Source organism: Xenopus laevis, chromosome 5L, assembly GCF_017654675.1.
Source record: "Xenopus laevis strain J_2021 chromosome 5L, Xenopus_laevis_v10.1, whole genome shotgun sequence".
NCBI classification, from domain to species: Eukaryota; Metazoa; Chordata; class Amphibia; order Anura; family Pipidae; genus Xenopus; species Xenopus laevis.
In genome coordinates this window covers 13209417-13235480 of record NC_054379.1, presented here as the reverse complement: position 1 = coordinate 13235480, position 26064 = coordinate 13209417, and the positions used below count along the sequence as shown (strand labels likewise).

The 26064-nt window shown below is 38.9% G+C and overlaps 1 protein-coding gene across 1 annotated transcript in view; it reads left to right on the top strand.

The window, feature by feature from the left end:
- The window catches only part of ush2a.L (Usher syndrome 2A (autosomal recessive, mild) L homeolog), a 442265-nt gene that overhangs the window by 289865 nt on the left and 126336 nt on the right, over positions 1-26064 (top strand). The window contains exons 44-50 of the mRNA XM_041562401.1: positions 525-688; positions 3010-3219; positions 4559-4761; positions 5355-5467; positions 11214-11409; positions 16171-16339; positions 22777-22998. Of these exons, the coding sequence (XP_041418335.1) occupies positions 525-688; positions 3010-3219; positions 4559-4761; positions 5355-5467; positions 11214-11409; positions 16171-16339; positions 22777-22998 (1277 nt within the window). The remainder of the gene's footprint in view (positions 1-524; positions 689-3009; positions 3220-4558; positions 4762-5354; positions 5468-11213; positions 11410-16170; positions 16340-22776; positions 22999-26064) is intronic.

The window sequence follows — 26064 nt, the reverse complement described above, 5'->3', positions numbered from 1 at the left end:
ACTTTTGGCCATATATATATCTGTCAGGCTGGTCGGTGGGCTCTATACATAGTCAAATTGAATCTCATCCATGACTTTTAAGTGATAAACCTTTTTCTCATTGAACTGAATCTGGGCCAATGTCTGGAGGAGCTGAGTTGTCTTAATTGACCCATATATGGCCTATTTTGATGTTGAGGCATAGCCTTTTGGCATACTGTATCTTATAAGCAGGTAACACAATGAATAGTCCTGTAATGAGGAATCTCATGTTCAATCCCTACCAGGAAATTAATCTTTATCTCTTCTCTGTGTTTGTGTGGATTTCCTCTTACATTACAATTCATATTACATTCATTTGTTCCTACTGAAATTGAAAATACGCTGTAACCTCCACTTGGTAATATGAAAAAAAAAACATAAAAGTTCAATAATAATTATAATATTACAAGTCAAATGCATTGAGCTTTATAACATCGCAAATGTTTATGTATTCCATAAATGTGAGTGATTAAACGATAAACGAGAACCATTTCCCTTATCAGGTATACAACCTATGAATACAGATTGATTGTACACAACGAGGTGGGGTATACACTTGGCACCGATGTGAATGTGACCACAATGGCTGGACTGCCTATAAGAGGAAGCAATGTTACTGCAGTCGCTATCAATCACACTGCTATCGAGGTTAAATGGTCCAGACCCAGTAAGTACCTAATTACTATAAACAGATGTAATGCACAATGAGTTCAGGACTACATGCAAATAATCATTTGAGGTGGAACTCATGTCTTTTTTGCAATGATTCTGCTTCTGTTTACTGTGATACTGAAGTCATAGTAGGCTAACTAAGCAGAAGCATTTGATCTGGTTAATGAAAGGCCATGATGTTTCTTGTACACTGGAATACAGTCATCAGATATACAGATGCAGCCACTTTGGTTTGTCTGTTTGACACAGAATAACTAAACACAGATATCCCATTTATCTCATTTAACACAGAAAACTGCGTCACAACATCCCATCTAATTAAGGCATTCACCATTGTTCACAATGGTGCTAATGGAAAGGTTAAATGCATTAAATGAGTTAAGATGACTTTAGATAACGCAGTTTCTTCAATTAACCATGAGTCATGACGCATTTATCTCACAAATCCAAGTGGCTTCATCTGTATAGCTTAATATATATATATACTGTGTAGGGATGAGCAAATTTGACCCGTTTCGTTTCGCCAAAAAATGTTGTAGCGCAGTGAAATTTTGTTTTTCTCGCATCTTTTTTTTTTTTTGACGCACGTTGCCATACAAGTCTATGGGCTTCATTTCCGCGGTGAAACAAGGCGTAAAAATTCGCCCATCCCAAGTCCATATAAAGGTCCAGAGTTGTGGCACGTCTAAACAATAGGAATCTGTGGATAGATGGATACCAAAAGCAGCAAAGAAGGGTCATTTATTATGTGCAGGACAGGGTGCAAAGTGTAAGAATGAGAACCAAAAAATGTTTTTGCACTTACCAACCTGCTCTATAGATAGAAGAATTTCCAGAGGTCTCTGTGGTACATAACAGAGGATAGAGACCTGATCATAGATACATCATTGCCCGTGTTTGGCAGTATTTATAAGGGATGAGCAGGGGAGGCTTCTCCCATCCTCTACCTGTCCCCTAACTTGCATGTCATGAAAACAAACAAGTTGGGGAGCACTGTTGGGTGCAGGATACCCTATAGAAGGTGGTAAGGGCAGAGCCATGCTGACACTGATGCTGTATTCTGCACCTCACATTGAGGTTTTTCCTTTAACACAAGTGCATCCTTTAGTGCTCCTGCACTTCTGTCCAGGGTATCTAAATAACCCTTAAGGAACAGTAAATATAGTAGTAAAAAATGTCTTTAGCATAACCTATACCAACCCAGCATATAGAACTTGTGTCTGGATCTGCAAACATCCGGACAAAGAAATAGCCTAGTAGGAGGCCTGTTCATGAATAGCCTAGAACAGTTGCTCTCCGACCCCTTGGATGTTGCTCCCACTGGCCTCCAAGCAGCTGCTAGCATTTGAATTCCTGGCTTAAATACAAGCATTAATTGCATAAAAAGCATGTGTACTGTCAAACTGAGTCTCCTCTTGGCTTTAAGTCCACATAGGAGCAACCATACTCAATCACAACCCTTATTTGGAAGTCCCGGGAACTGTTTGCATGGTTATGTTGCTCTCAATATTATTTTCCAACTGAATGTGGCTCACAAGTAAAAAAAGGTTGGGGACCCCTGGCCTAGAAGGAGGCCTGTGCATATAGCCTAGGGGCTCAACATCTCAGTAATCCACTACTGCTCCCACACATGCATCTGAAACCCAGACATCACTGCCAATGAATCTACTGGCCTAACATAGAGACAGACCCCTAAGAACTGTACTTTAATACAGTGGAATACCTATGCTGCCATATTTACATTATTTCCTGGAGCAATTCTTGGGTTTGTGTCTATGATAGGATCATTCAACTAATGTCCAGTTTCATCTGCAAAGGCCCTCAAAGGCATCACATCTTGCCCCATGTCTCTCTAGGCCAGGGATCCCCAACGTTTTTTATCCTTGAGCCACATTCAAATATTAAAAGAGTTAGGGAGTAACACAAGCATGAATAAAGTCCCTGGGGGTGCTATATAAGGGCTGTGATTGGGTATTTGGTAGCCCCTATGTGGCAGCCTACAGGAGACTCTGTTTGGTGGTACACTTGGTTTTTATGCAACCAAAACTTGCCTCCAAGCCTGGTATTCAAAAATAAGCACCTGCTTTGAGGCCACTGGGAGCAACATCCAAGGGGTTGGTGAGCAACATGTTGCTTGCGAGTCACTGGTTGGGAATCACTGCTCTAGAATGTGTGAAAATAATGATAGTTGGCTCGAAATATAGTAACACTCATATACATAATTAAATTTAATTTAATAAGCAATTAAATTAGCATTAAATCCAATCTCCTTTATAAAACGTTTAGAATAACCAGTTTCATTCTCCTATTCCCAAGCTTTGCAAGACATGCAGGGGGCCGTCGAACTTTATACTTTGGTCATAAATTCATCCAGTTCTTACAAGTCCCTGACATTTCAAGCGCACGAGAACTGTACAGTGATCGGCGATTTGTATCCGAACATGAAATACCAGCTTTATCTTCAGACCTTCAATGGGGCTCATAGTATAAACGGCGACTCGGTGCACGTGCAAACGCTGGATGGAGGTGAGTACTGAAAAAAAACACGTTGCTTTTACCAATCTGAGCACTAAACGGATTGATTTTGCAAGGTTAAAACCAGTCAGCCTTCCTTTTTAAAATGTCATTTTATTAAACAGAGAAAAAAAAAGAGAGGCCTAAATGGTCTAAAATGTTAAAATGCTTAAGTGCTCGTTGACTTGAGATGGGAGATCAATAAATGGCCCTCAGAGACCAGCGCATAAAGCGGTAACGGTGATATTAACCGGCTTGAACTTATTCTGCTATGTGCACAAGGCTGTTCAGGGCGACTGTGTTTTGGACTCAGCCCGACTGTCAATAAATGGTCAAATTCAGAAACAATTAGCTTTTTTCTGTAAAGATTTGCTCTGCGAGGCAGCATGCTATCAACATGACAGCCATACTGGGAACTATTACCCACTTGTTAAAAAATTTTCTGATTCAAGTTCAGCCACTGAGAAAAATGGCCCCTTCATGAGCCATTTCCACTGCAGCTGAGAGGGACCAATTTTTTTTTTTAAAGCAGCCCTCAAATCTGAATGCCAGTGGTATGGTCTCGCTAATCTTCCAATTTTATAAAAACTCGTTATAAACATTATAACATCATTACCTCCCAGGAAAGTGTTCCGGGTCATTAAAAAAGCTATTTAAGTAAGGATTTCATTTTCTCCGCCGTGCCAAAGGTCAGCGCCCTTTTTTTGTTTATAAATATAAAAGATGAGCGTCGCCCGTGACAAAGAAAGGGCCCAGGCGTAGTTATTTTTGACATTTTTGAAGAACGGCGTCATTTAGGGGTCTGGGATTTCTTTTTCTCATATGAGATTGCGTTATTATCTAAGATAATCAACTTTGGAGATCATTTTCCCTAATGATAATGCCAGACAATTGCTGGATATAATTTACAGGATGAAGTCTAAAACGTCTCCGGGTCAAACACAACGGCCTCGTGCCATTACGGGGAAGTGTTATTTGTGCAAGGAGATAGAAGTTATACGCAATGTGTTGGTGACCCTTCCCAATGGGATGTGTCTAATTTGTTTGTGGGGAAATGGGAATGGAGGAATCTCAGGGCTGGACGTAATGATCATTGTGCTGCTGACTAGTGTATATCATTTATGAAATATCCCGCCAACTAAGTATCAGAAGAGATTAACACCATGTTGGTAATATCAACAGCAGCCCCCACGGTCTCTGGCTGAGACTCTAATAAGCCCATTTTGTGTCGGCTGCAGACTGATAAGCAGCAAACGTATTGCTGAACCTAAATACTAATCTGCATATGGTCAAGCAAGGTCTTTTACGCAGACAGCTGGAGTTTATTCCGTTGCATTCCCATTATTTCCAGAGCCTGAAGGCATCTCCCCTCCAGAGGTGGCTGTCATCAACAGTACAGCTGTACGTGTCATCTGGACGCCACCGTCAAACCCAAATGGCATTGTGACTGAATATTCCATCTATGTAAATAATCAGATCTACAAGGCACAGCTCAAATCCCCCAACCCCTTTGTTGTCGGAGACTTATTGCCATTTCAAGTGTACAACATACAGGTTAGTGGAATAGTGGAAATGTTTATTGCAATAGCTTTATCATTAGGACTCCCAGTTTAATCATGCCTTGACTACACAGATCACTCCTTCTCTGCTCACTTCTAAGTGAGAGCTGCCATATTGCTCAGACATTCTGCAATATACAGTGAGAGTAACACCACCATACATTGAAGACCCTAAGGGGGTTATTTACTAAAATCTGAATTTATCTCATATTTCATTTAAAAAAAAAAAAACACAACCAAACTCCCATGCCCAATTTTAGCTTATTTATTAATAAAAAAAACTTGATTTAATTGGATCGTGATAAAATTGAGCGAAAACTAGATTCACTTGAATTTTTTCAGTTTTTTCCTGAATTGCTCAAATTTATCACTTTTTTTCCCGAATAGCTCAAAATTTTTTGACCAAAAAAGTCAGATTTTAAGACTAAACCCATTGCAGAAAACTTGATAGAGGTGCCTCTCCCATTGACTTATACAGGACCTCGACATCTTATATGACACTCCCACTCACTATTATATGCTCTGATATGGGCCCACGGGCTCTACAGATGTATCAATATTCACAAGTCTGTATTTCACATTCCCCAGATTGAAGTTTGTACTGTCTACACTTGTGTAAAAAGCAATGGTACTCAGACTGCAACTGTGGAGAACCCGCCGAGAGGAATTCCAAAGCCAGAGGTCACAGTTATCAGTGCAAGGTATGGATACTTCCCTTAGTAATATGTATTTGTACAGGTATTTATTTTCTGCTTCCTCATAAAGACACGACAGCATGAAAATATGGCTAATCATGTGTAACGTCAGTCAGGAACCTTAATGGCTGCTGAAGTAATTGTAACAATATAAGATAACAGGTCCCTTGGACTCAGCTTAAAGGGAAATTCACCTTCATTAGCAAAACTGTATTAACTGAAAAAAAAACAGAAATATGTTCAAATTTTCATAACCTGCCAAATTTTGTAAAATGAAGATGGTAATTAGGGGGTGTGGCCACAAAATGGGCGTGGTCAAAAAATTACACAACAACTTTTTTGTCTCTCTTTTTATTTCCAAAATGTTGGGAGGTATAGTGATCTGCAGGTCGGGTAAAACCCGAACCCGCCCTCCCACAGGCTTCCACCAGCATCTGACTTCCGGGTTCCTTTTATAGACCTTTTGTGACTATGATGTCACAAAAGGGGGCAGGACAAGTAGGAGCGTGGCTATAAAGCCAGAAGTCGGCATTTGAAGGTGGCGGGCGGGGAGGGCAGGAGAAGAGCTCAACCAGCACCAGCCACCCGCGAAGAGGAGTGTGGGTAAACCCGGCCCACACATCACTAGTGTTTGCCAACAACCTTATGGGGCCCCGGGCTTTCTGCATGCGGAACCAACAGGGAATTGTGATTTTAGGAGAGTGAGAGTTCGTAAAGAGGTACCGGCAAGGTTCAGGCAGAGTCGTAGTCAAAACAGGCAAAAAGGTCAAAGCAGGTGGCAGGAATCAGAGTCAGACAGGCAGAAGTGAAAATACTAGAATAATCAATCAAAATAGAACACTTAGACAGGATCTTTAAACAGAAGCCAGCTTGGGCACTGTTACACGAAGAGAAAGGCCTTTTAAACTGAAGGGCGCCAAATTTGAATTTCGAGCCAATCGTGACAAACGTGAGCATCACAATGCACTCAAGACTCGCAAATGTTAGATGCCCGCGACAAGACCGGGACCGCATGTCGGAGCCCGAGGATGGATGCACTGGGAGGTAACAGAATGCGCAGATCTCCCAGCGTGTCTTACATCATGTACCCAACGCATACTATATTTATATATATGGGTAGCAGCTGCCACATTGTTATCCTTTTGCACTTGTCCAAACAAGAGAATGGTTCAAAATGGTGTTCCAGCTGCATCACCGACATTGGCTACTTTACTGAGAGTAAAGTTTACCGACCTCATAACAAGCAGAATGTGATTGACAGGAGCAGATAAACCAAATGGAAACAAGCTTTATTATGCATGAAGCAGCATGTGTCAGAAAAGGCACTATGTTTCCCCAGGGGCAGCAACCCATAGCAACCATAATAAATAAATATATATATATATATATATATATATATATATATATATATATATATATATATATATACGCGTGCATGCAGAAGCACACACAATCACATATAGAACTGAAATCATGTTAATTTGCAATCAGAACAGACAGCAGTGTGACACTTTCAGGCAGCAAAGCTGTAAGAACATTCCTTTCCCAACATGTCATATTAGCATCAACTCTTTGCCATATCCCGAAAGAATACTAACTGCTGATCGATTGCCCTGACAAGCCTGGTCGTGGCCTACATGTGCCCTGGATAGTTCATTTATTTGCCATGGTGGATTTGCTAGAGTGGAATTTAATCAATAGGTAATTCATTAATTCTGATCCTGGAGTATGAAGGCACGGTGAGGTATAACAATATCTGTCTTTCTCCAGTTTTGATGACAAGGCAATAAGTTCCGATCTGTGACATGTATGAGTGGAAATATGTATTTTATTAAGGGGAACGTCAGCTATGCAAAGAGCTCAGAACCGCACACATCCCATCAGCATGTTTGAACTGTTAGCAATCTAGCCATTGTAAATATTCATTTGAACATACTAATAGAAGTGTCACCCCATAAAGAATGTAGACAAACCATCACAAGGGGGCAATTTATATTATGTCTGTCCAAGAAAACATTCAAGCCCCTCTTAAAAGCATTAACAGAATCAGCATCACAACATCACCCGGCAGTGCATTCCCCAACCTCACTGTCCTGACTGTGAAGAACCCTCTACGTTGCTTCAAATGAAAGTTCTTTTCTTCTAGTCTAAACGGGAGGCCTCTGGTACGGTGATCCACTTTATGGGTAAAAAGGTCCCCTGCTATTTGTCTATAATGTCCTCTAATGTACTTGTAAAGTGTAATCATGTCCCCTCACAAGCGCCTTTTTTCCCCTCATAATTTAAGTCTTCCCTCCCTCTAACCAATTTAGTTGCACTTAGTCTCTGCACTCTCTCCAGCTCATTTATATCCCTCTTAAGGACTGGAGTCCAAAACTGCACTGCATACTCCAGATGAGGCCTTACCAGGGACCTATAAAGAGGCAGAATTATGTTTTCATCCCTTAAGTTAATGTACTTTTTATGCAAGACAGAAATGTATTTGCTTTAGTAGCCACAAAATGGCATTGCCTGTAGTGATGAGCGAATTTGCGCCGTTTTGCAGAAAAATTTGCGAATTTCGCAGAAAAATGTGCGAATTTCGCGAGCTGGCAGCCTTTTTTGATGCCGGCGCCCATTTTTTTGACGCCGGCGCCCGTTTTTGACGCAGAATTTTCGCGGGCGATTCGCGAATTTATCCGCTGGCGGCGAATCGCACAAATTTGGCGCGAATTCGCGCCTGGCCAATAAATTCGCCCATCACTAATTGCCTGTTATTAGACATAGTATCTACAAAAAAACCTAGATCCTTCTCAGTTAAGGAAACCCCCAACACACTGCCATTTAGTTTATAATTACATTTCTATTATTTCTGCTAAAGTGCATAGTTCTCTATCCAAGCACAACTACTGTACTATGTTACAGGCCAACATTACTTAATTTAACCAGTTACTTTCTGTGTGGCACTGTATCAAATGCTGTAGCAAGGTCTTAGTAACTTACATCCACTGTTGAGGTCTCTGGTCATCTTCTCATAAAAAGAAATTAAATTAGTTTGGCAAGATCTATTACACATTAAACCACGCTGGCACAAACTCACAGTATTATTATTTGCAATTAGGTCATGTATCTTATCCCTTAATACCCCTTTGAAAAACTTTACTACAATTGATCAGACTAACCGGCTTATAGTTTTGAGGCTGATAACGGGATAGCTTTTTGAATAATGGCACCATATTAGCAATTCTCTCAGCACCATGTGAGACCTCAGTGAATCCAGAAAAAATAAGTAAAGAGGTTTGGCAATCACGGAGCTAAGCTCATTTAGTACCCTGGGATGAATACCATCCAATCCTGGACTTTTGTTTATCTTTTCATATTCTAGTCTCTTTTGAATTACCTTGTGCGTGAACCATGCGTCATTAGTTGTGTTGCTAGAATTGGGATTATTAAGAAAGAAACCTTTATTAGCTGGTTCCTGATTTGTGTAGACAGATGAAAAAGAGCAGTTCAGAATATCTGCTTTTTCTCTGTTCTCATCAACCAACTGACCCCTCTCTCACATGACGACCAGGGTTGTCCCCATTTTTGGATGCATGGAGAGAGAAGTACCATCGGGTGCTCCTCATAGCCCTGGCCTTTAGCGATGAGCAAAATTTTGCGCCAGGTTTCTCCACAAAAAATCTCCCATAGACTCCAATAAGTGAAACAAATTGTCAAAAAAGTTTGTCACCCATTGACTTCAATGCATTTGCTGGATTTTTCACCATTTTGTGAATTTTTGGCAAACAGGTCAGATTCACCCATCACTACAGTAGACTCACATACACGCTCTCTCCTGCACTTACTCAGATATATAACTATAGTTGATTGCACTTTCACCCATTGTATTGCATCTGCTGTGTATGCAAAATATAAATTTAAATTTAACCCTCTGCCATGTATGTTGGTGAAAGTTACTTACCAGATGAAAACTGTTGCTAATTTGGGATTTAGGTGATTTACAAACTGTCACATGTTATAGGAATGTACCCAACTTTATTCTTATTTAGGTCTTATTTAGTTCTCAGAGAATCAAGGCTGCCTATTGCTTGCTGGAAATAATGGCTGTGTTGTTGCTACTCGCTCCAATAAATGTGTATTGAATGAAGATTTTACAAAACATAAAGTGGGTAGTCAATATCTTTTGAGTAAATTGATTTCCTGTGGATTTCTCTGAAGACGTCTTTTTTTGAGTGCAGAATCTGTATAGTCAATTATTAAACTAACATTGTTTCCCTCCCTTTGTGCTTTCCATCTAGCAATGCCTGCCTCTCTAAGAATTGATCGCATGAGCAGGTTGGGATCAAGGGACATTTTATATTAACAATCAATATATTGCACGTGATTATTTGATATTACAAAGTATTGGCAATGACCCATTGGGTGTTTTGAGTACTGCAGTGTGTTTTTCTGGGAGAGATTTGATGGTCCCTTCTTGGTAAACAGCCACTTCCCTTTAACTTACAGTAAATAGGAAATGCACTGCTAATAGCAGGCACTTTTGTTGGGTATTACTTCCTAAAGGATATATGCCATGGTGTTATAATTTTAAAATTCCAGAAATTAGAGATTTCCAATTTGCTGCATCTTTAATTAGGTACAAAGGTAAATGTAGATTTCAGAGGTCTTCTAAACTGTTTGAGGTCTAATATACAAAAGTTTACTACAGTATGAGGTATGTAGAGACCCCAAATTGAAATAGTGTTTACAAGTTTGGCTGCAAAAAAAAAAAGTCTGTCTACCCCCTAACAGTAAGTTGACCCCAGAAAAAACATATATTATTGGACAGTACACATTCTGGCAAAATCAAAATGGCAAATATGTATTTTTACTGAAAAATTGAAATAATAACTGCAATTATTGTTTTTGTTTTAATATTTCTAAAACTCACCCTAAATCTTGCACTCTACAGCATTTTTTTTCCCATTCCTAAGCATTATATCATAAATATAAATGCCAGTGGTCTTCTGAATCGTTTGATACCCATTACACATTTGATTACAAAACTATGCCGCATAGAAAAAAAACCCCACATTTTTACTGGCAAAACCAAGAACAAACAAATGGATGCACCGAAAACAGATAACTTTAGTCATGCAATTTTTAAAAATGCAATAAAACCACCAGAATAAAAAATAAAAAACATTATTATTAGGGTTATGTAATTTTTTTAGAGCAAATAAATCGAGAAAAAAAATTGTGCATGTGCCTGCCCAAAAATATGATTGTGTTTTTTATAAATGTAAATCTATTGGTGAGTGTAAACTTTACACTTACTTGGGGGCAGGATGGCAGGAAGGCAAATGTCACAGGAGGGCTGAAGGACATGAAGGAGTTACACCATCTTTCCCAAGATGGGGCAGCACACGCCAGCTCCACATATAAGGACACAAGCAGAAAAATGTTTTCCAATAACCACAGGGTTTAATTGTTCAACTGCTTGACTACTGTATCTATGAGACTGGGGAAAGGACATGATTCTTCCACCAACTGGCTCTTTTGAACCACCACATTTCAGTTTAATCATCCATTTGTTCAAAACTGTTTGAAGATCTCCTTGCACACAAGCATAACCTACTGTTTATAGTGGAAATTAACCCCCAAATTAAAAAGTTCTGTGTTACTTTCTCATCTATACTTTTCATCACCTAATTACAGCATTCTACGTTAATTTAATGATGTTTTTCCTTCTACACATATGAATTTTATGAATGCTATTTTCATTCACCAGATCAGTTCAGATTGAATGGGGCTTTCCAGAAGAACCAAATGGAATCATACTTGGCTTTGATGTTCAACGAAAAACCTTGCATCCATGTTCTTCTGCTCAAAAGTTCTGTAATCATGGTATTAAATCATGCTTCTATGTTAAATGCCAAAAATATGAAGATATATGTGGAGATGTATGCTACAATCCTATTGACCAGGTAATCTTGGTATTAAACTTTATTAAAGTTTATTAAACTCTTATTATGTGTATGAATGGTAAATATATTGAATTATCAATGCAATTGTAGAGTATGGCTTTATACACTCAGTAATGCAAGTTTTGTGTTACAATATTAGTTTATTGAATTCAAGACTGGTTTTCTTTTTCTTATTGACTTCACGATATTACACTAATAGGACATCCTATAGAAAAACTGGGTTTAAAGCTTCCACCTCCATTTGCAGAAACATTGAACATTGAGCCAGAGGAACGTGGATCATGTGGAGATTTCATTGAAGGTTAACAGAGAGTTCTCTCTGGCACTGAGAGGGTTCAGTTACCAAAGGTGGAGCTAGGGGAAATCAATTAATGAGCTACTAATGGATTTTAATTGAAAATATTGTTGAGCCATTGGAAATAACTCATTCTGCACCTGAAGGCCCCAGGCATGAAACATGCCAGTTGCAGTCTTTCCCCATTTTATTTTCCAAAAGTTGCACAAAACATTATAGCAACCTCAGACAGCCAACAATTTGCAGGCTCAATGAATTTGTATACAATGAATCTGGCCCCAAACATTAAGGGGCAAATTTACTTATGATCGAATATCGAGGGTTAATTAACCCTCGATATTCGACTGCCGAATTGAAATCCTTCGACTTCCAATATCAAAGTCAAAGGATTTAGCGATATTCGTACGATCGAACGATCGAAGGAATAATCGTTCGATCGAATGATTAAATACTTCGAATCGAATGATTCGAAGGATTTTAATCCATCGTTCGAAGGTTTTTCCTTCGATCAGAAAATTGTTAGGAAGCCTATGGGGACCTTCCCCATAGGCTAACATTCGTCTCAGTAGGTTTTAGGTGGCGAACTAGGGGGTCGAAGTATTTTTTAAAGAGACAGTACTTTGACTATTGAATGGTCGAATAGTCAAACGATTTTTGAGTTCGAATCGTTCAAATCGAAGTCGAAGTCAAAGGTCGAAGTAGCCAATTCAATGGTCAAAGTAGCCAAAAAAAACATTCGAAATTCGAAGGTTTTTTTCCTCTATTCCTTCACTCGAGCTAAGTAAATGGGCCCCCCCATCTCTAAACTATACAGGGAGCTTCAAAAAGATGTACCATGGATAACAATCACACATTGTCTCAACTATTCACCCAAAAAAAAAGCTGCTATTTATTACTGACCTCTCAGATAGCAAATTCTGTGACAGTCAATGGTGATCTGAAGATTTGATTGCAACACATAGTAATTAGAACTGCAAAAGAAGTATGAGGATATCCTGCATCCACCAGTTGGCCTTATCACTTTCAATAATGGTATAAATTACCTGGAAGGTTTTCTAGTCTAGCGTAGTGGTTTCTTTACTGTTAGTATGATTACCCCATGGTGGGTCAATGAGGTTAGTTCGGGGGTTATTTGATGGCAATAGAATATATAGGGTCTAATAACTAATTACACTTTAATATTATAACTTCTAAGTTATAAATTATGAACTTAAACATCTCAGGAACATTAGGAGAGTCACTATGGTTTTTTTTTTTTATAAATCTTTGATAAAGAGAGTGAAAAAAGGGGACCCAAATATTCTGAAGCCCTAGGGGAATTGCAATGGAAACAATCTGCATTCAAACAATACAAATGTCCAGGCTAGGGTAATAGTCAGCCAATTCATAGACGACTCCCTTCTCATTCCATGCCATGGCAGTTTTATACTCATACTGTATACAGAAATGTGTCTTTATGAACACTTTCAGTTCAGGAAAATTAATCCTTTGGTGACATAAATAACAAAGTCACAGATATACGAAAACCATAGTTCCAAGAATATCTAGATGTTTGCACTCTTAGATGCCAACCTATCACCCTACCACCCTAACTGACCTTCAAGCTTGACGATCAGGTGTATCTATGAAAGTAAAAAGGCATTAGTCCCAGGTTTCACCCTATCTGTCCCCCAGGCTATTCTAAACCCTCACCCAACTACAGCTGCACCACAGTTTGGAAACCACTGCTCTATATCTCCTTTCATTTTCTCCTGCTTTTTAATCAAACTACGTGCCTCTTCTTTTCTCCTCCTCTGCTATGCTTATTCACTCAATCTCACTTATAGAGAAATTCTGCTGCTCAGCATATTATTCAGAGCAAGTGAAAAGGAGATTACTGCACTGTAACACAAAGCAATTACCTTTTTTGTATCAGTTTTAGTATAATTATTTATACTAGAGCAAACTGAAAGGCTGGCTAGACAAATTTATTAAATTGCCTGGTTAAATCACTTGATTCTGCTTTATAGAAAATCAATTCATCTTCAGTCACAAGTGGGTGCTTGTTTACTTGACAAGTCACTGTGAAAGGACCTGCCATAATTTGTCAGGAGTATTCTTAAATTATTGTATTTTTTTCTAGATTAATTCTCATATTAACTGCTGTTTAGGTTCTGGATCAATAAGGCAACCACACGGCGGGAGGCTACAAATGGTTTTTATTGACAAATTATACAGAAAAACTCTGCGTCGGTGGTACATTTTCGCGTAATGAAATAATGTACCAATTTGTCAACAACAACACAACCGACTCAACGACTGCGCTATTAGTTTATTTCAAAAATGTGCCGTCTATGCAGACAGTAATTAAAAGCATGAATTATCGAAGCGATTGAGGTAGGAATAGAAACGATTCCATAGTGTTTAGGTTTCGCCTTGGGTTGAAAACTGTAAAATGTCATGCAAATAACACCCCTGAAACATTTGTTTTTCATAACACTATTATCCACAATGATTCTGCATGATGTTTTTGGTGCAGACAATTATGGAGTTCTAAATGAGATTATCATGTGTCAAATGGAGGGAAATGAACAACTCAGTGTTTAATTTAGCAGCAAGATGACAAAACGAGCTCTAAATATCCAGTGCAAACCAGGTTTAGTCTCTTTATACTCTATTAGTGTAATTATAAGTGTTCCTTTGATTGCCCAGCCACACTATTAGAGAGCCAGTCTTACCACTCTGACTATGTTTATTATACATATATGTCTATAAACGGACTGCTCTGCATATGGATACACACTGTTTATATTGCTACGAAACAAATAAGCCAAGGAAGAGCAATTCCATAACACAGAGGCAGATGGATTTGATCAAAGGCACGTTGAATTAACGCTGTTATTGTGCCAGTGGAGGGGACAAGATAATATGCATCGGATTCAGAGAAATATGGCTGCTTGCTTTGAATAACTAATTTAATAAACTGGATGCCTTAAATCAGCGTCAGCCCCTATAATTCAATTTAGACACATCAGCTGTCTTTTTTTTTGGATGTCTCTCTTTCTGTACCCTTCACATTGAAAATGGATGATGTTACATTTTTATTTAGAGGTGAAAACATCCTGCACAGGTACCTGTTATGTGAGAATTAGAAATACTGTATGTAGTATCGGTGTGTACTTTACCACTATTCTTTGTTATTCAATTGGTTACATATTTGTAATGTTTGTAGACTTTTGTTGTGGCCAACAGAAAAATTTATTTAGAAAAAAGTACGATTTAAGATAAATATAGCCGCAGGGCTGTTTGGGAGTTTCCAATGTCATTGGCGCTAAGGTCCCCTATACACCTAGATGTACATCCTCTGAGGGATTATTATATACAGGTATAGGATCCCTTATCCAGAAACCCAATATCCAGAAAGCTCCAAATTACGGAATGGAGTCTCCCATAGACTCCATTTTATCCAAATAATCAAATTTTTTAAAAATGATTTCCTTTTTCTCTGTAATAATAAAACAGTAGCTTGTACTTGATCCCAACTAAGATATAATTAATCCTTATTGGAGGCAAAACCAGCTTATTGGGTTTATTTAATGTTTACATGATTTTCTAGTAGACTTAAGGCATGAAGACCCAAATTACAGAAAGATCCATTATCCGGAAAACCCCAGGTCCCGAGCATACTGGATAACAGGTCCCATACCTGTATTATAATAGTTAAGGCCCAATTTTGGAGAAGGGAATTACTGAGTGATTACAATAGATAAAACCCCACCTTGAAGAAGGCCATTGTTGAGGGATTACAAAAGTTAAGACCAACCTTGGAGAAGGCCATTGCTGAGAGATTACAATAGGTAAAACCCAACCTTGGACAAGGGCATTGCTGAGGGATGACCAAAGGTAACACCCAACCTTGGAGGTGGGTTTTGCTGAGGGATTACAAATGTTAATACCCAGCCTTGAAGAAGGGTATTGCTGAGTGATTACAATTGTCAAGACCCAACCTTGGGCAAGGGCATTGCTGAGGGTATACAAAAGTTAAGACCCAACCTTGGAGAAGGGCATTGTGAGAAATTACAAAAGGTAAAACAAAATCTTGGAGAAGGCCTTGATGAGGGATCGCAATATGTATGTTTTAGGGACCTAACTTGATGACATAAAGCTGTTGGTAGAATATCACCGTATAGCCATTGACTATTAAGATAAAGCACATAAATTGCAATTTCTTCTAGCTCAAATGATTGGTGTACCATTTCTGAAAATTTTTTATAAAAAAAAATCTCTTTAAGTTTCATCATGGCTTGAATTGAACACTGACCCAATGACTACGTAGCTGCTTATTGTATTAGAATTTTTGAAGCAAACACCCGATTTGCACCAATGACAATGCATCAGATTTAAATGCATATGAAAATGATGTGTTCTTAATATTTATGCATGTGGCATCATGAATAAAAAATATCTATTTTTTCCAATTTGAATAGGAGTGTTGCAAAGGAGTCCTGCATAACAGACTGTCAGGATATGAATGCTGTGGGGATAAATACATTGCGTCCAGCCAAACTTTTTCAATAATCTGCTGTGGTGATCAAAAATACTTTGTCCAGCCAGAGCACCAGTGCTGTGGAGAATATTACACAAGAGTCAGAGCAGGTAAGAGACAGCATAGGTTTATGTTAAAAGTTTATGGGCGGCGACATTTTTTTGACGCATGTCTTTTTTTTTGGAAGCACGCCGCCATACAAGTCTATGGGCGTAATTTTTGCGGCGAAACAAGGGAAAAAATTCGCCCATCCCTGATGAGTTTATAAGAACAAGTATAAGAACGTGAGAATGATCATCATCCTTTACGTCTAGTGCAGCATATTCACATCAGCCCCTGCCCCAGTAGAGCTGACAATCTAAGGTCCCTATCATTCACACACAAGGGTCAATTATATTGGTAGCCAATTAACCTGCCTGTATGTTGCTGAACGAAACCTACACAAAAACAAACTCTTTGGAGACAGTGCTTTGGCTTGGCATTGACCTAGGACCCCATGACCAAAAGGTAGCAATGTTAATCATTGAGACTTCAAGTTGTTCATTGGATTCTCTCTTTGCATTCTGATGATCACTGTATATTTCCCTTTACTAAACTAGTAGTGAGTATCTACTTCCTTCTCCTTGTTCTTCTCCTTGTCCTTCTCCTTCCTTCTCCTTGACCTTCTCCTCTAGCACCCACATGCTGAGGAATGCCAAGTGTCATCACAATGGAGGTCATTTATTGTGTGCATGGAAGGGTGCAAATATAAAATATAAATACAGTGCGGGGGAGGTAGGTAGCATGTAGGTGCCCCCTCCAATTCCTTTCAATACTCTCACAAATAAAATTGGTTGCAATCACTTGTTGGAGACTGCAGACTCAGGTGCAAAAGCACAATCAGTATAATATGGGCAAGCCACAAAAGAACCTTATACTTTCCTAATGCTCTATAACAATAAGTAAGAACAGGGCACTTGCACCAATCTCACTCTACACTTTTCTACTAGTGATGAGCAAATCTGTCCAATTTTGCTTGGCCATCAATTTTTTTCTCAATCCAAATGCATTAAAGTGAATGGGTGTCGAAAAAATTTACTTAGCTTCTCAGCGACTTTTTTGTCCACATGCATTAAAGTCAATGGGTGTCAAAATATTTTTTTATGTGCAACAATTTGTACACGCACTCCTTTTTTGTCCCGTCAAATTTTTCCACCTATAATTTTTATCCCAGTTTCACTACAAATTTCAGAGCTGTCGAAGTAAGGAAGTTCGCTGCGAATCCATGCCTGGCGAATAAATTCGCTCATCACTATTTTCTACTTTTTAATGCTCCTGCATTTGTATCTGGAGTCTCCAGCTCAAGTGATTACAACCACTTTTCTTTTTTCTATGCCCTCCTATGGAGACTTATAATTACAAATATTATTTAATATTAAAAATATTGTACAGGTATAGGATCCCTTATCCAGAAACCCAATATCCAGAAAGCTCCGAATTACGGAAGTCTCCCATAGACTCCATTTTGTCCAAATAATCCAAATTTTTAAAAACGATTTCCTTTTTCTCTGTAATAATAAAACAGTAGCTTGTACTTGATCCCAACTTAGATATAATTAATCCTTATTGGAAGCAAAACCAGCCTATTGGATTTATTTAATGTTTAATTGAATTTCTAGTAGGCATGAAGACCCAAATTACAGAAAGATCCGTTATCCATAGAACCTCAGGTCCCGAGCATTCTGGATAACAGGTCCCATACATATATGCATATACATATATGTATATATGTATAATGAGAATCAACAGAATTCCCAGAACATCAGATAAGATGACAGTTTCTAGTCAAGTGGAATAATATATCCAAATTCAAACCACAAATGCCTCTGCTCCAGGAAAACAGTCTATGAGGAGCAAAAAGAATATCTGAAGCTTTATTAGTCCCACCAGTCCTTGGTTGTATCATTAGAAACCTGCCAATCTAAGCTTGGTGCTTTCCTCAGCATGTACTCTATTTAAGCCTGACAGGGGGATGTAGAGTTGGGGGGGGTGCTAGGGGTGGTGAGTCAGATATAGATTTTGAATGAAAATGGAGGATGAGTGATTATTTGCATTTCTCAATATCCCTGGTGCTTTCTCAGCTCTGGGATAGAGCAAGCAGTAACCCTTTAAACATTGTCCCCTTGTCTTTGTCCGTATACTGTATATTAAGAAGAGACCATCCAATCAGGCCTAGAATTGTTTTCGTGCTGCTGGTGGAGGGGAGCCCGAGGGAGTCTAGGGGTGCATCTGTAATCCACCCCTGCATCCATAGCATTGTATCTCTGCATTTTGAAGTTTCAGAGGCCATTGATACTTTCTTCAAAATTACATAAAGAAATACTAAAACAATGAACCAAGCTCCCAAGATCATTTAGAGAAGACATTAACAACCACCCTGTTAGCCAGTTTGTGGGGTCAGACATACCTGCACCAAATCTCTTGGTTTATGCAACTGTATTATTGTTTAGATTTTTATGGGTAAAAGTGTAAGGGTCATTAGGGGACAGGGTGGGAGAAACCTATGTGCCTCTCTTAGCCCATCATTCATGAATAGAGCACTACTAAACGCCGGCAGCTCTATAGTCATGGGGTGGACAGATCTTTGCTCTCCTTTCTGGACTCCTGTTCTCTGCCTGTTGGACAAGGTACTTGGCAGCAGCCCCTTATCTCCTATAACTTGTGAACCAAAATTAAACTACAGCAACAAGGAGTCCTGTATTTAATATCTGGTGTAGTTACAGTGTCTCTGGCGCATGTACCACCCACTGGTAAGTCGTCTTCCAACTCAATAATGACACACAAGAGCTGTGGCATGTAGATGGCCATGGCTTATTTCTTCGTTGGGCACGAATCTTGGTTTCTCATACCTCAGGTGCATTGTTGGTAAAAAGGCACAGGGTTTGCCCAGGAGCAATAATCCATGGCAAACAATAAGATGTTTGCTTTAAACAGATGACCAGTAAATTCTACTTGCTGATTGGTTGCTATAGGTGATAAGAATTGTAGCAAACTTTGCACCAATTTTGACTCCAGAGTTAAAGTCAATGAGTGTCCAAATATTATGACTGAAAATTATACTCAGGTCTGAGAAGAGAAACATGTCCATACTGTACAGAGAACCACTTTAAAATCATGAGATATTTTCCAAGGAGAAAGAATTAAAAATATAACTTTACTGGCAATTAAGGATATTTGGCAAATTACGTTATCCACTGCGCTAAGGGGGAAAGAGATTATGAAACAAAACCCACAACTGGGTGGCATTGAATGGGAAGGTAGGTGATAATATTGACCTTGCTAAAAGTGGGTCTGTAGGAGTACACGTATGGGATCTGTTATCCAGAATGCTCGGAACCTGGGGTTTTCCCAGATATAGGATATTTTAGATCACAATCAGTGGTCTACAAAAACTCATTTAAACATTATATAACCCCAGTGGCATTGTTTTGTTTTCAACAAGGATTCATATATAATTATGGGACCTATTATCCAGAATGCTTCGGACTTAGGGGTTGTCAGATAACAGGTCTTTCTGGAATTTGAATCTCCATAATTTGTCTACTAAAAAATCTTTCAAATAATGATGGGCAAATTTATTTGCCTGGCACAAATTCGCGCGATTCGCCGCCGGCGAATACATTCGCAAAACGAGACATTGGCGCCATTTCGAAAAATTTTCCCCGTTTCACAAATTTTGAAACACCGCCAATTCGCCCATCACTACTTTCAAACATCATTTAAACCAGATTCTGCCTCCCATATGGATTAATTATATCTTAGTTGGGATCAAGTACATGGTACTGTTTTATTATTACTGAGAAAACGGAAATTATATTTAAAGATTTGAATGATTTGATTCAAATGGAGTCTATGGGAGACAGCCTTTCCTTAATTCAGAGCTTTCTGGATGACTGGCTTTCCGTATAACGGATCCCATACCTGTACACGGTTCTGTTTTATTATTAAAGAAAAAAAAAAGGAAATATTTTTTTAAAAATGTGATTAATATGGGAGATTATTTGATTAAAATGGGAGCTGGCCTTTCTGGATAATGGGTTTCCAGATAACAGATCCTATACCGATATAGGTAAGCTTTAACAAGGCGGCTACTAATCAAGGGCCCATATTTTTTCTACACTTTATCAATTTTTATTTTATTCTTCATCCAGTAGAAACTATTGTATTTTATAAAATACATTATTCCACATATTATAATGTATTATAGCTTTACTGAATTATTTCATGTCTATGTTATGTCATCTGGTACCTTTACAGTCTTGTGAGTTGCAATAATCATTAGCTGGGATCACAGATGTAGGCAGCACAGACTGGATGGCAGCACTTCCAGCAGAATATTTTTTTTTTTTATGTGCAGAGGTACTTGAAATTCTGCCAATTCATTCTTCACATCCCCAGCTCTAAAAACTCTGGCAAAGGAATTCATATATCACAATATTCTGAATGCTACAATGATGTCATCAGAAAATGCTCTCACACAGAAGAACCGGCAAAGGCAGTTAAATAGTCTCATTAATCTCAATGTGCGAAGGAAAGATTCCATTCCGTAACCTCTATCTCCATCCAGTGGTCGATAATAACGAATTTTTGTATACGTCTAGATTAAAAGCATGCATTTGTACTGTCTGGAATAAAAAACGTAAAGCAGCAACAAATATATAAATGAAATATAGTCTTTGCTGATGTCACTGTAGACGCCAGAGTTTGTCTTGGTGGACTTTCATATGACCATTGCATGATATAACTGTTATAAACCCACAGTATATTTTTACTTGTTGTGCTCCAAAAGTTCTATTTAAATTCTTCATTTTTTTTTTTTTTTTTTGGTTGTTTGTTTTAAGAAGAGATCTATTTTCCATAAATTGTATCATTCGAATGTAACGCTTGTTTGTTTTGCTTCAATGAACCTCAAAGAACTTTAATTAAGTCAATTAGTTAAAGCTATTAAGGCCTTCTATTCCATTAGAGAGTACATTTGTGATCTCCCTGGTGTTCACTGCGTTAAAATACTACAAGAATAAATAGCAGTGTGAATAAAATGTATATACAGGTATGGGAGCTGTTATCCAGAATGCTCGGGATCGGGGTATGCCGGATAACGGATCTTTCTGTAATTTGTCATACTTTAAGCCTACTAAAACATTATGTAAACATTAAATAACCCCAATAGGCTGGTTTTGCTCCAATAAGGATTAATTATATCTTAGTTGGGATCAAGTACAAGCTACTGTTTTTTTATTACAGAGAAAAGGGAATATTTTTCAAAAATTTAAATCATTTGATGAAAATGGAATCTGTGGAAGATAACCTTCCCATAGATCGGAGCTTTCTGGATAAAGGGTTTCTGGATAACGGTTCCCATACCTGTATATGCTTTCAAACCATATGTGTTAGGTTATACCATAGGTTGAGAACTGATTGGTAGGTGCCTACAGGCTGTGGAACCTTGAGGATACCTGCTAGTAGTAGATGATGACTGGTAACAATATGTATGGAAAGCAGATTCATTTAATGAATAAAAATAAGGAATGACAACAGATTTATAATGTGTGTAATCAGAAAAGAATGTCCGTACAACAGGCTAAGGATCAAGGAAGGGGCAGGCATGAAAAGTTTGTGTAACAGTCCAGGGGTCAAACCAGGAGATCAGTAAAAAGAATATCAGGACAGGGTAGAAACACACTCATGCAGACATTTGGGCTCAGGGCTACTGGAACATGGGCTAAAACACCAACATGACTTGTTGTTCCAGCACAAGGGAGAGTAGGGGGCAGGCTTAAATAGACCCTTATTGGGATATTGCTTGTAGCTGAACAGTGGCAGTAGACATAAACATTACTCAACATAAATATTGGCAAAGCTAATACGGTATGTCGTGATTTAGCCAGGGAAGCAACAAAAGGTCCCAGACCTGACAGGCCTTGACAATATATTGCCATAAAGCAAGATGGTTTTTTCATGAATCCTGGTGCCATCTCTATTAGGGTAGGGTTATATCTTTTAGAGTCTATAAAAGTTACTATATGTGCTCTGTACATTTACTCATAGAGATAAATGGTTTACTAGCACAAGGAATGGGCTTTTCCCGAAGACCTTTATATCCCATTAATCAGCGTTTGGTTGATATAGGGCAGTGATACCCAATCAATGGCTTGGAAGCAACATGTTGTCATCAACCTCTTTGGCCTCAAAGCAGGTGCTTATTTTTTAATTCCAGGTTAAGAAGTTTTGGTTGCATAAAAACCAGGTGTATTGTCAGAGTCTCCTGTAGACTGTCCACATAGGGGCTACCGAATAGCCAATCACAGCCCTTTGGAACCGCTTGTGTTACTCTTGCTGTACACTTTTTCCATTTGAATGTGGCTCGTGGGTGTAAATTGTTGGGGACCTCTGATATAGGGTATCACAAAAGTGAAGCTTTCTGAATAACTTATAATTTGTTGCCAGTATTTGGTGTTTGCTCTATTTTACCTGTACAACTGACATATATGTAACATGTTTTACCCAGGGGAAGTTTGCTGCTATGATGTGCTGCAGAACAGAGCGGCGGTTGGAGAGGGGGATTCCTGCTGTAACGCAATGCCATTTTCTTCATCTGGAAGTCAAGTGTGTTGTGGCGATGCTCTGCAGAACAACTTCAATCAACAGTGCTGTGGTGGAATGATGATGGCGAATGACTTTATTTGCTGTGGTGATGCAGAAAATGGTTCCATCTATCGCCCGTCTACAGGTTGGAGAGAATTAAAATGCTGTATTTTCCTAAAAACAACACACACACAGTGGTTGCTCTTATGCAACGAGGTGAAATTTTGCGGGTTATTTATTAAAATTCAAATGTTAAAATCTTGAACAATTCGAGTTTTTTTCACTAGAAAACTCGAATTTTTAGAGGGGAAAAAATAGATTTGTTTTAGATTTATTATACCCAGATACTGCAAAAAGTCCAAATCAGAAAGTCTGCCATCTCAGACCTGTCGAGGTACTGTATAAGTCAATGGGAGAGGCACCTACTGTATCTCAATTTGAAGTTTTCATGGTCTGTGCTGGATTTAGCCCACAAATCTGAGTTTTTGGGGGCTTTCACGCAAAACTCGAAATAATTCCAGCAATTCAGGAAAAAAGCCAGAAAAATCAAGTGATTCTGGTTCTTGCTTGATTTTATCGAGTTATTCTGCGATCAGATTAGATCGAGTTTTTTTTATTAATAAATGAGCTTAAATAAGGCAAGGGAGTTTGGTTGTGGGTTTTATAAATAAAATATGAGTTGAATTCAGATTTTAGTAAAAATCCCCCTTTGTGTTGTAGTGCATTTTTGTTATTTAGATAAGCCTAGAGCAGTGATCCCCAACCATTAGCTCGTGAGTAACATGTTGCTCTCCGACCCCTTGGATGTTGCTCTCAGTGTCCTCAAAGCAGGAGCTTATTTTTGAATTCTAGGCTTGGAAGCAAGTTTTAATTGCATAAAAACTAAGTATAGTGCCAAGCAGAGCCTCCTGTAGGCTGCCAGACCACATAGGGGCTACGAAATAGCTAATCACAGTCCTTATTTGGCACCCCAAGGGACTTTCTCATGCTTGTGTTGCTCCCCAACTCTTTTTACATTTGAATGTGGCTCACGGGTAAAAAAGGGTTGGGGACCCCTGGCCTAGAGCCTAGAACCCCGTTCATGACTTCCCTTAGCGTTAAACATGATTGCAGATATTTAAAAACATTGGTGTATCTGCCGTTCAAACACAATTCCAAGAACATCTAGGACACCCAAAACTTCTTAACCCCAAATCTCACCTTGATTGACCTTAAAGCAGAACATTCAAATGTATCTAGGAGAGCAAACAAACACTCTCCCAAAATCTCCCTCTTCTTGGCATACAGACTAAGCCCCTGCCACTGCTCAGTGCACCCTCTAGGGGACCAGACCCGCAGCTTGGGAACCACTTGGGAACCACTGAACAAGAATTACTGCAGTAATTAGGAAAGACATTCCATCGATTGCAATGATCTTTTTCCAATGCAGACTCGAGAATAGCTAAGGGACCATATCAAGAAATAAGGGGCCATACAGCCAACATTGTAAATTCTATGGTTTGCAGCAAAAGAGATGTTTTCTAGCACTCTCTTGGCAGGCAGTTAGTGCAATACATGCAAAGATTCAATAGTTGACTAGGCAAGTCTTTCCCTGCTTACAAGGAACCAATGCATTGTATTGTATGCCTGGCCCAAGCCCAAATGATATCTGCATGACTAACTGGGCAAGAGCTGATGATCTGTCTGTTCAGTCAACCCTGAGTAGATATCAGCCCTTATTTGTCCATGTATAAAAACCGATATTCCATAAAGTCACAGACTTAAGAAAAGGACCAACTAGAACATCAGACTTCTTCATATTTCATTGGAATCATAAATAACTTGGATTAGCATCTCTTGATAGATAAACCCGAATGATTCAAGTACATAGGGGCAAATTCACTAAGCGCTGAAAATGCGCTAGCGTCGCCTTCGCCGCACTTCGCCAGGGCAGCGCTATTTCACTAAAATCCGAAGTTGTGCTCAGGGAGGCGAAAGGTAGCGAATTGCTAATTCGTCAAACAAAGTGAAGTTACGCTAGCGATGCCTAATTTGCCAAGTTAAAGTACAATGGATGGATATGTAGCAGCAAATACATTACACTACACAAGCCTGGGAAAGCTTCATAAGATAAAAGAGAGGTGTTATTTTGCCCTATACATGTGCTCACTGTATAGTTTATGTGCCATATGTTAGGAAATGATTTACAATCTTTTTCAGCCTATCACCCTTAAAAAAGTAAAAGACGCCAGCTACGCCTATCTACCTATCAATTGCACTTCGCCTGGTCTGAGGTGGCGAAGGCAAGTCTGGCGCAAAAGGTAACGTTCAGTAAAATCCGCAAGTTAGTGAATTATCGTAGTTACGTCCCTTCGCCATAGCGCAATTTTGCCTGGCGTAAGGGTGCAAAGTAGCGCTAGAGTAGATCCACTTCGCTAGCAAATTTATGCCAGCACCCGAATTTTCGCTAGCGTTAGCCACTTCGCCCTTTAGTAAATTTGCCCCAGAGTTTGATGGGGGGGAAGAAACGTTTATCACTAAATCCAAATATTAATAGCTAGAAAAAAAAGTCTCCCTGATACCCGCAAGGCTTGACATACAAACAATATATCTGCACATTGAGTTATTCTTCGATATACGTTATTCTTTAGACTCCTCGACGCCAGCAGGAGCCCTTTAACAATATCACATTGAATTGACTTTCTCACACCAAATCAAATCTACCACGTCCCAGTTCAGTTGTCTTTGTCAATATGTATTTTATAAATGGAGTGAATTAACAGATGCTGTTGGAAGAGAACTGCTGGGGCAGCATTTATGTTTTACGGCTCTCTCCGGGCAAATGAGTTGTGTAGAAGTGGAATAGAGGTGCCAGGGGAAGGCAGTCATGTTTTGCCTTTCAGCATGTGCATGAATACTTGATCAACAGGAATATCTTTATACCCTGTTTGCTTTATTGCCGATAATTTATGTTGACTTCAGTTTTGTGGGATCAACCTTGGAGTATTTGGGGAATGCAACATGCTTCACTGTAGCCTGGCATGGAAAGCTTTACTATTCAGTTGCCCGTTAAAGGCATTCTACCAACTAATAATATGGCCTTGGCATTATCTATACTGGATTTATATTTTAATAGTCACTAAATTCAACAAAAGTATTTCAGCTATTTATCAAACATCAAAATGTCTATTTGAACGCTACATGAAGGGCTGTGTATCTCTATTATGGCTTT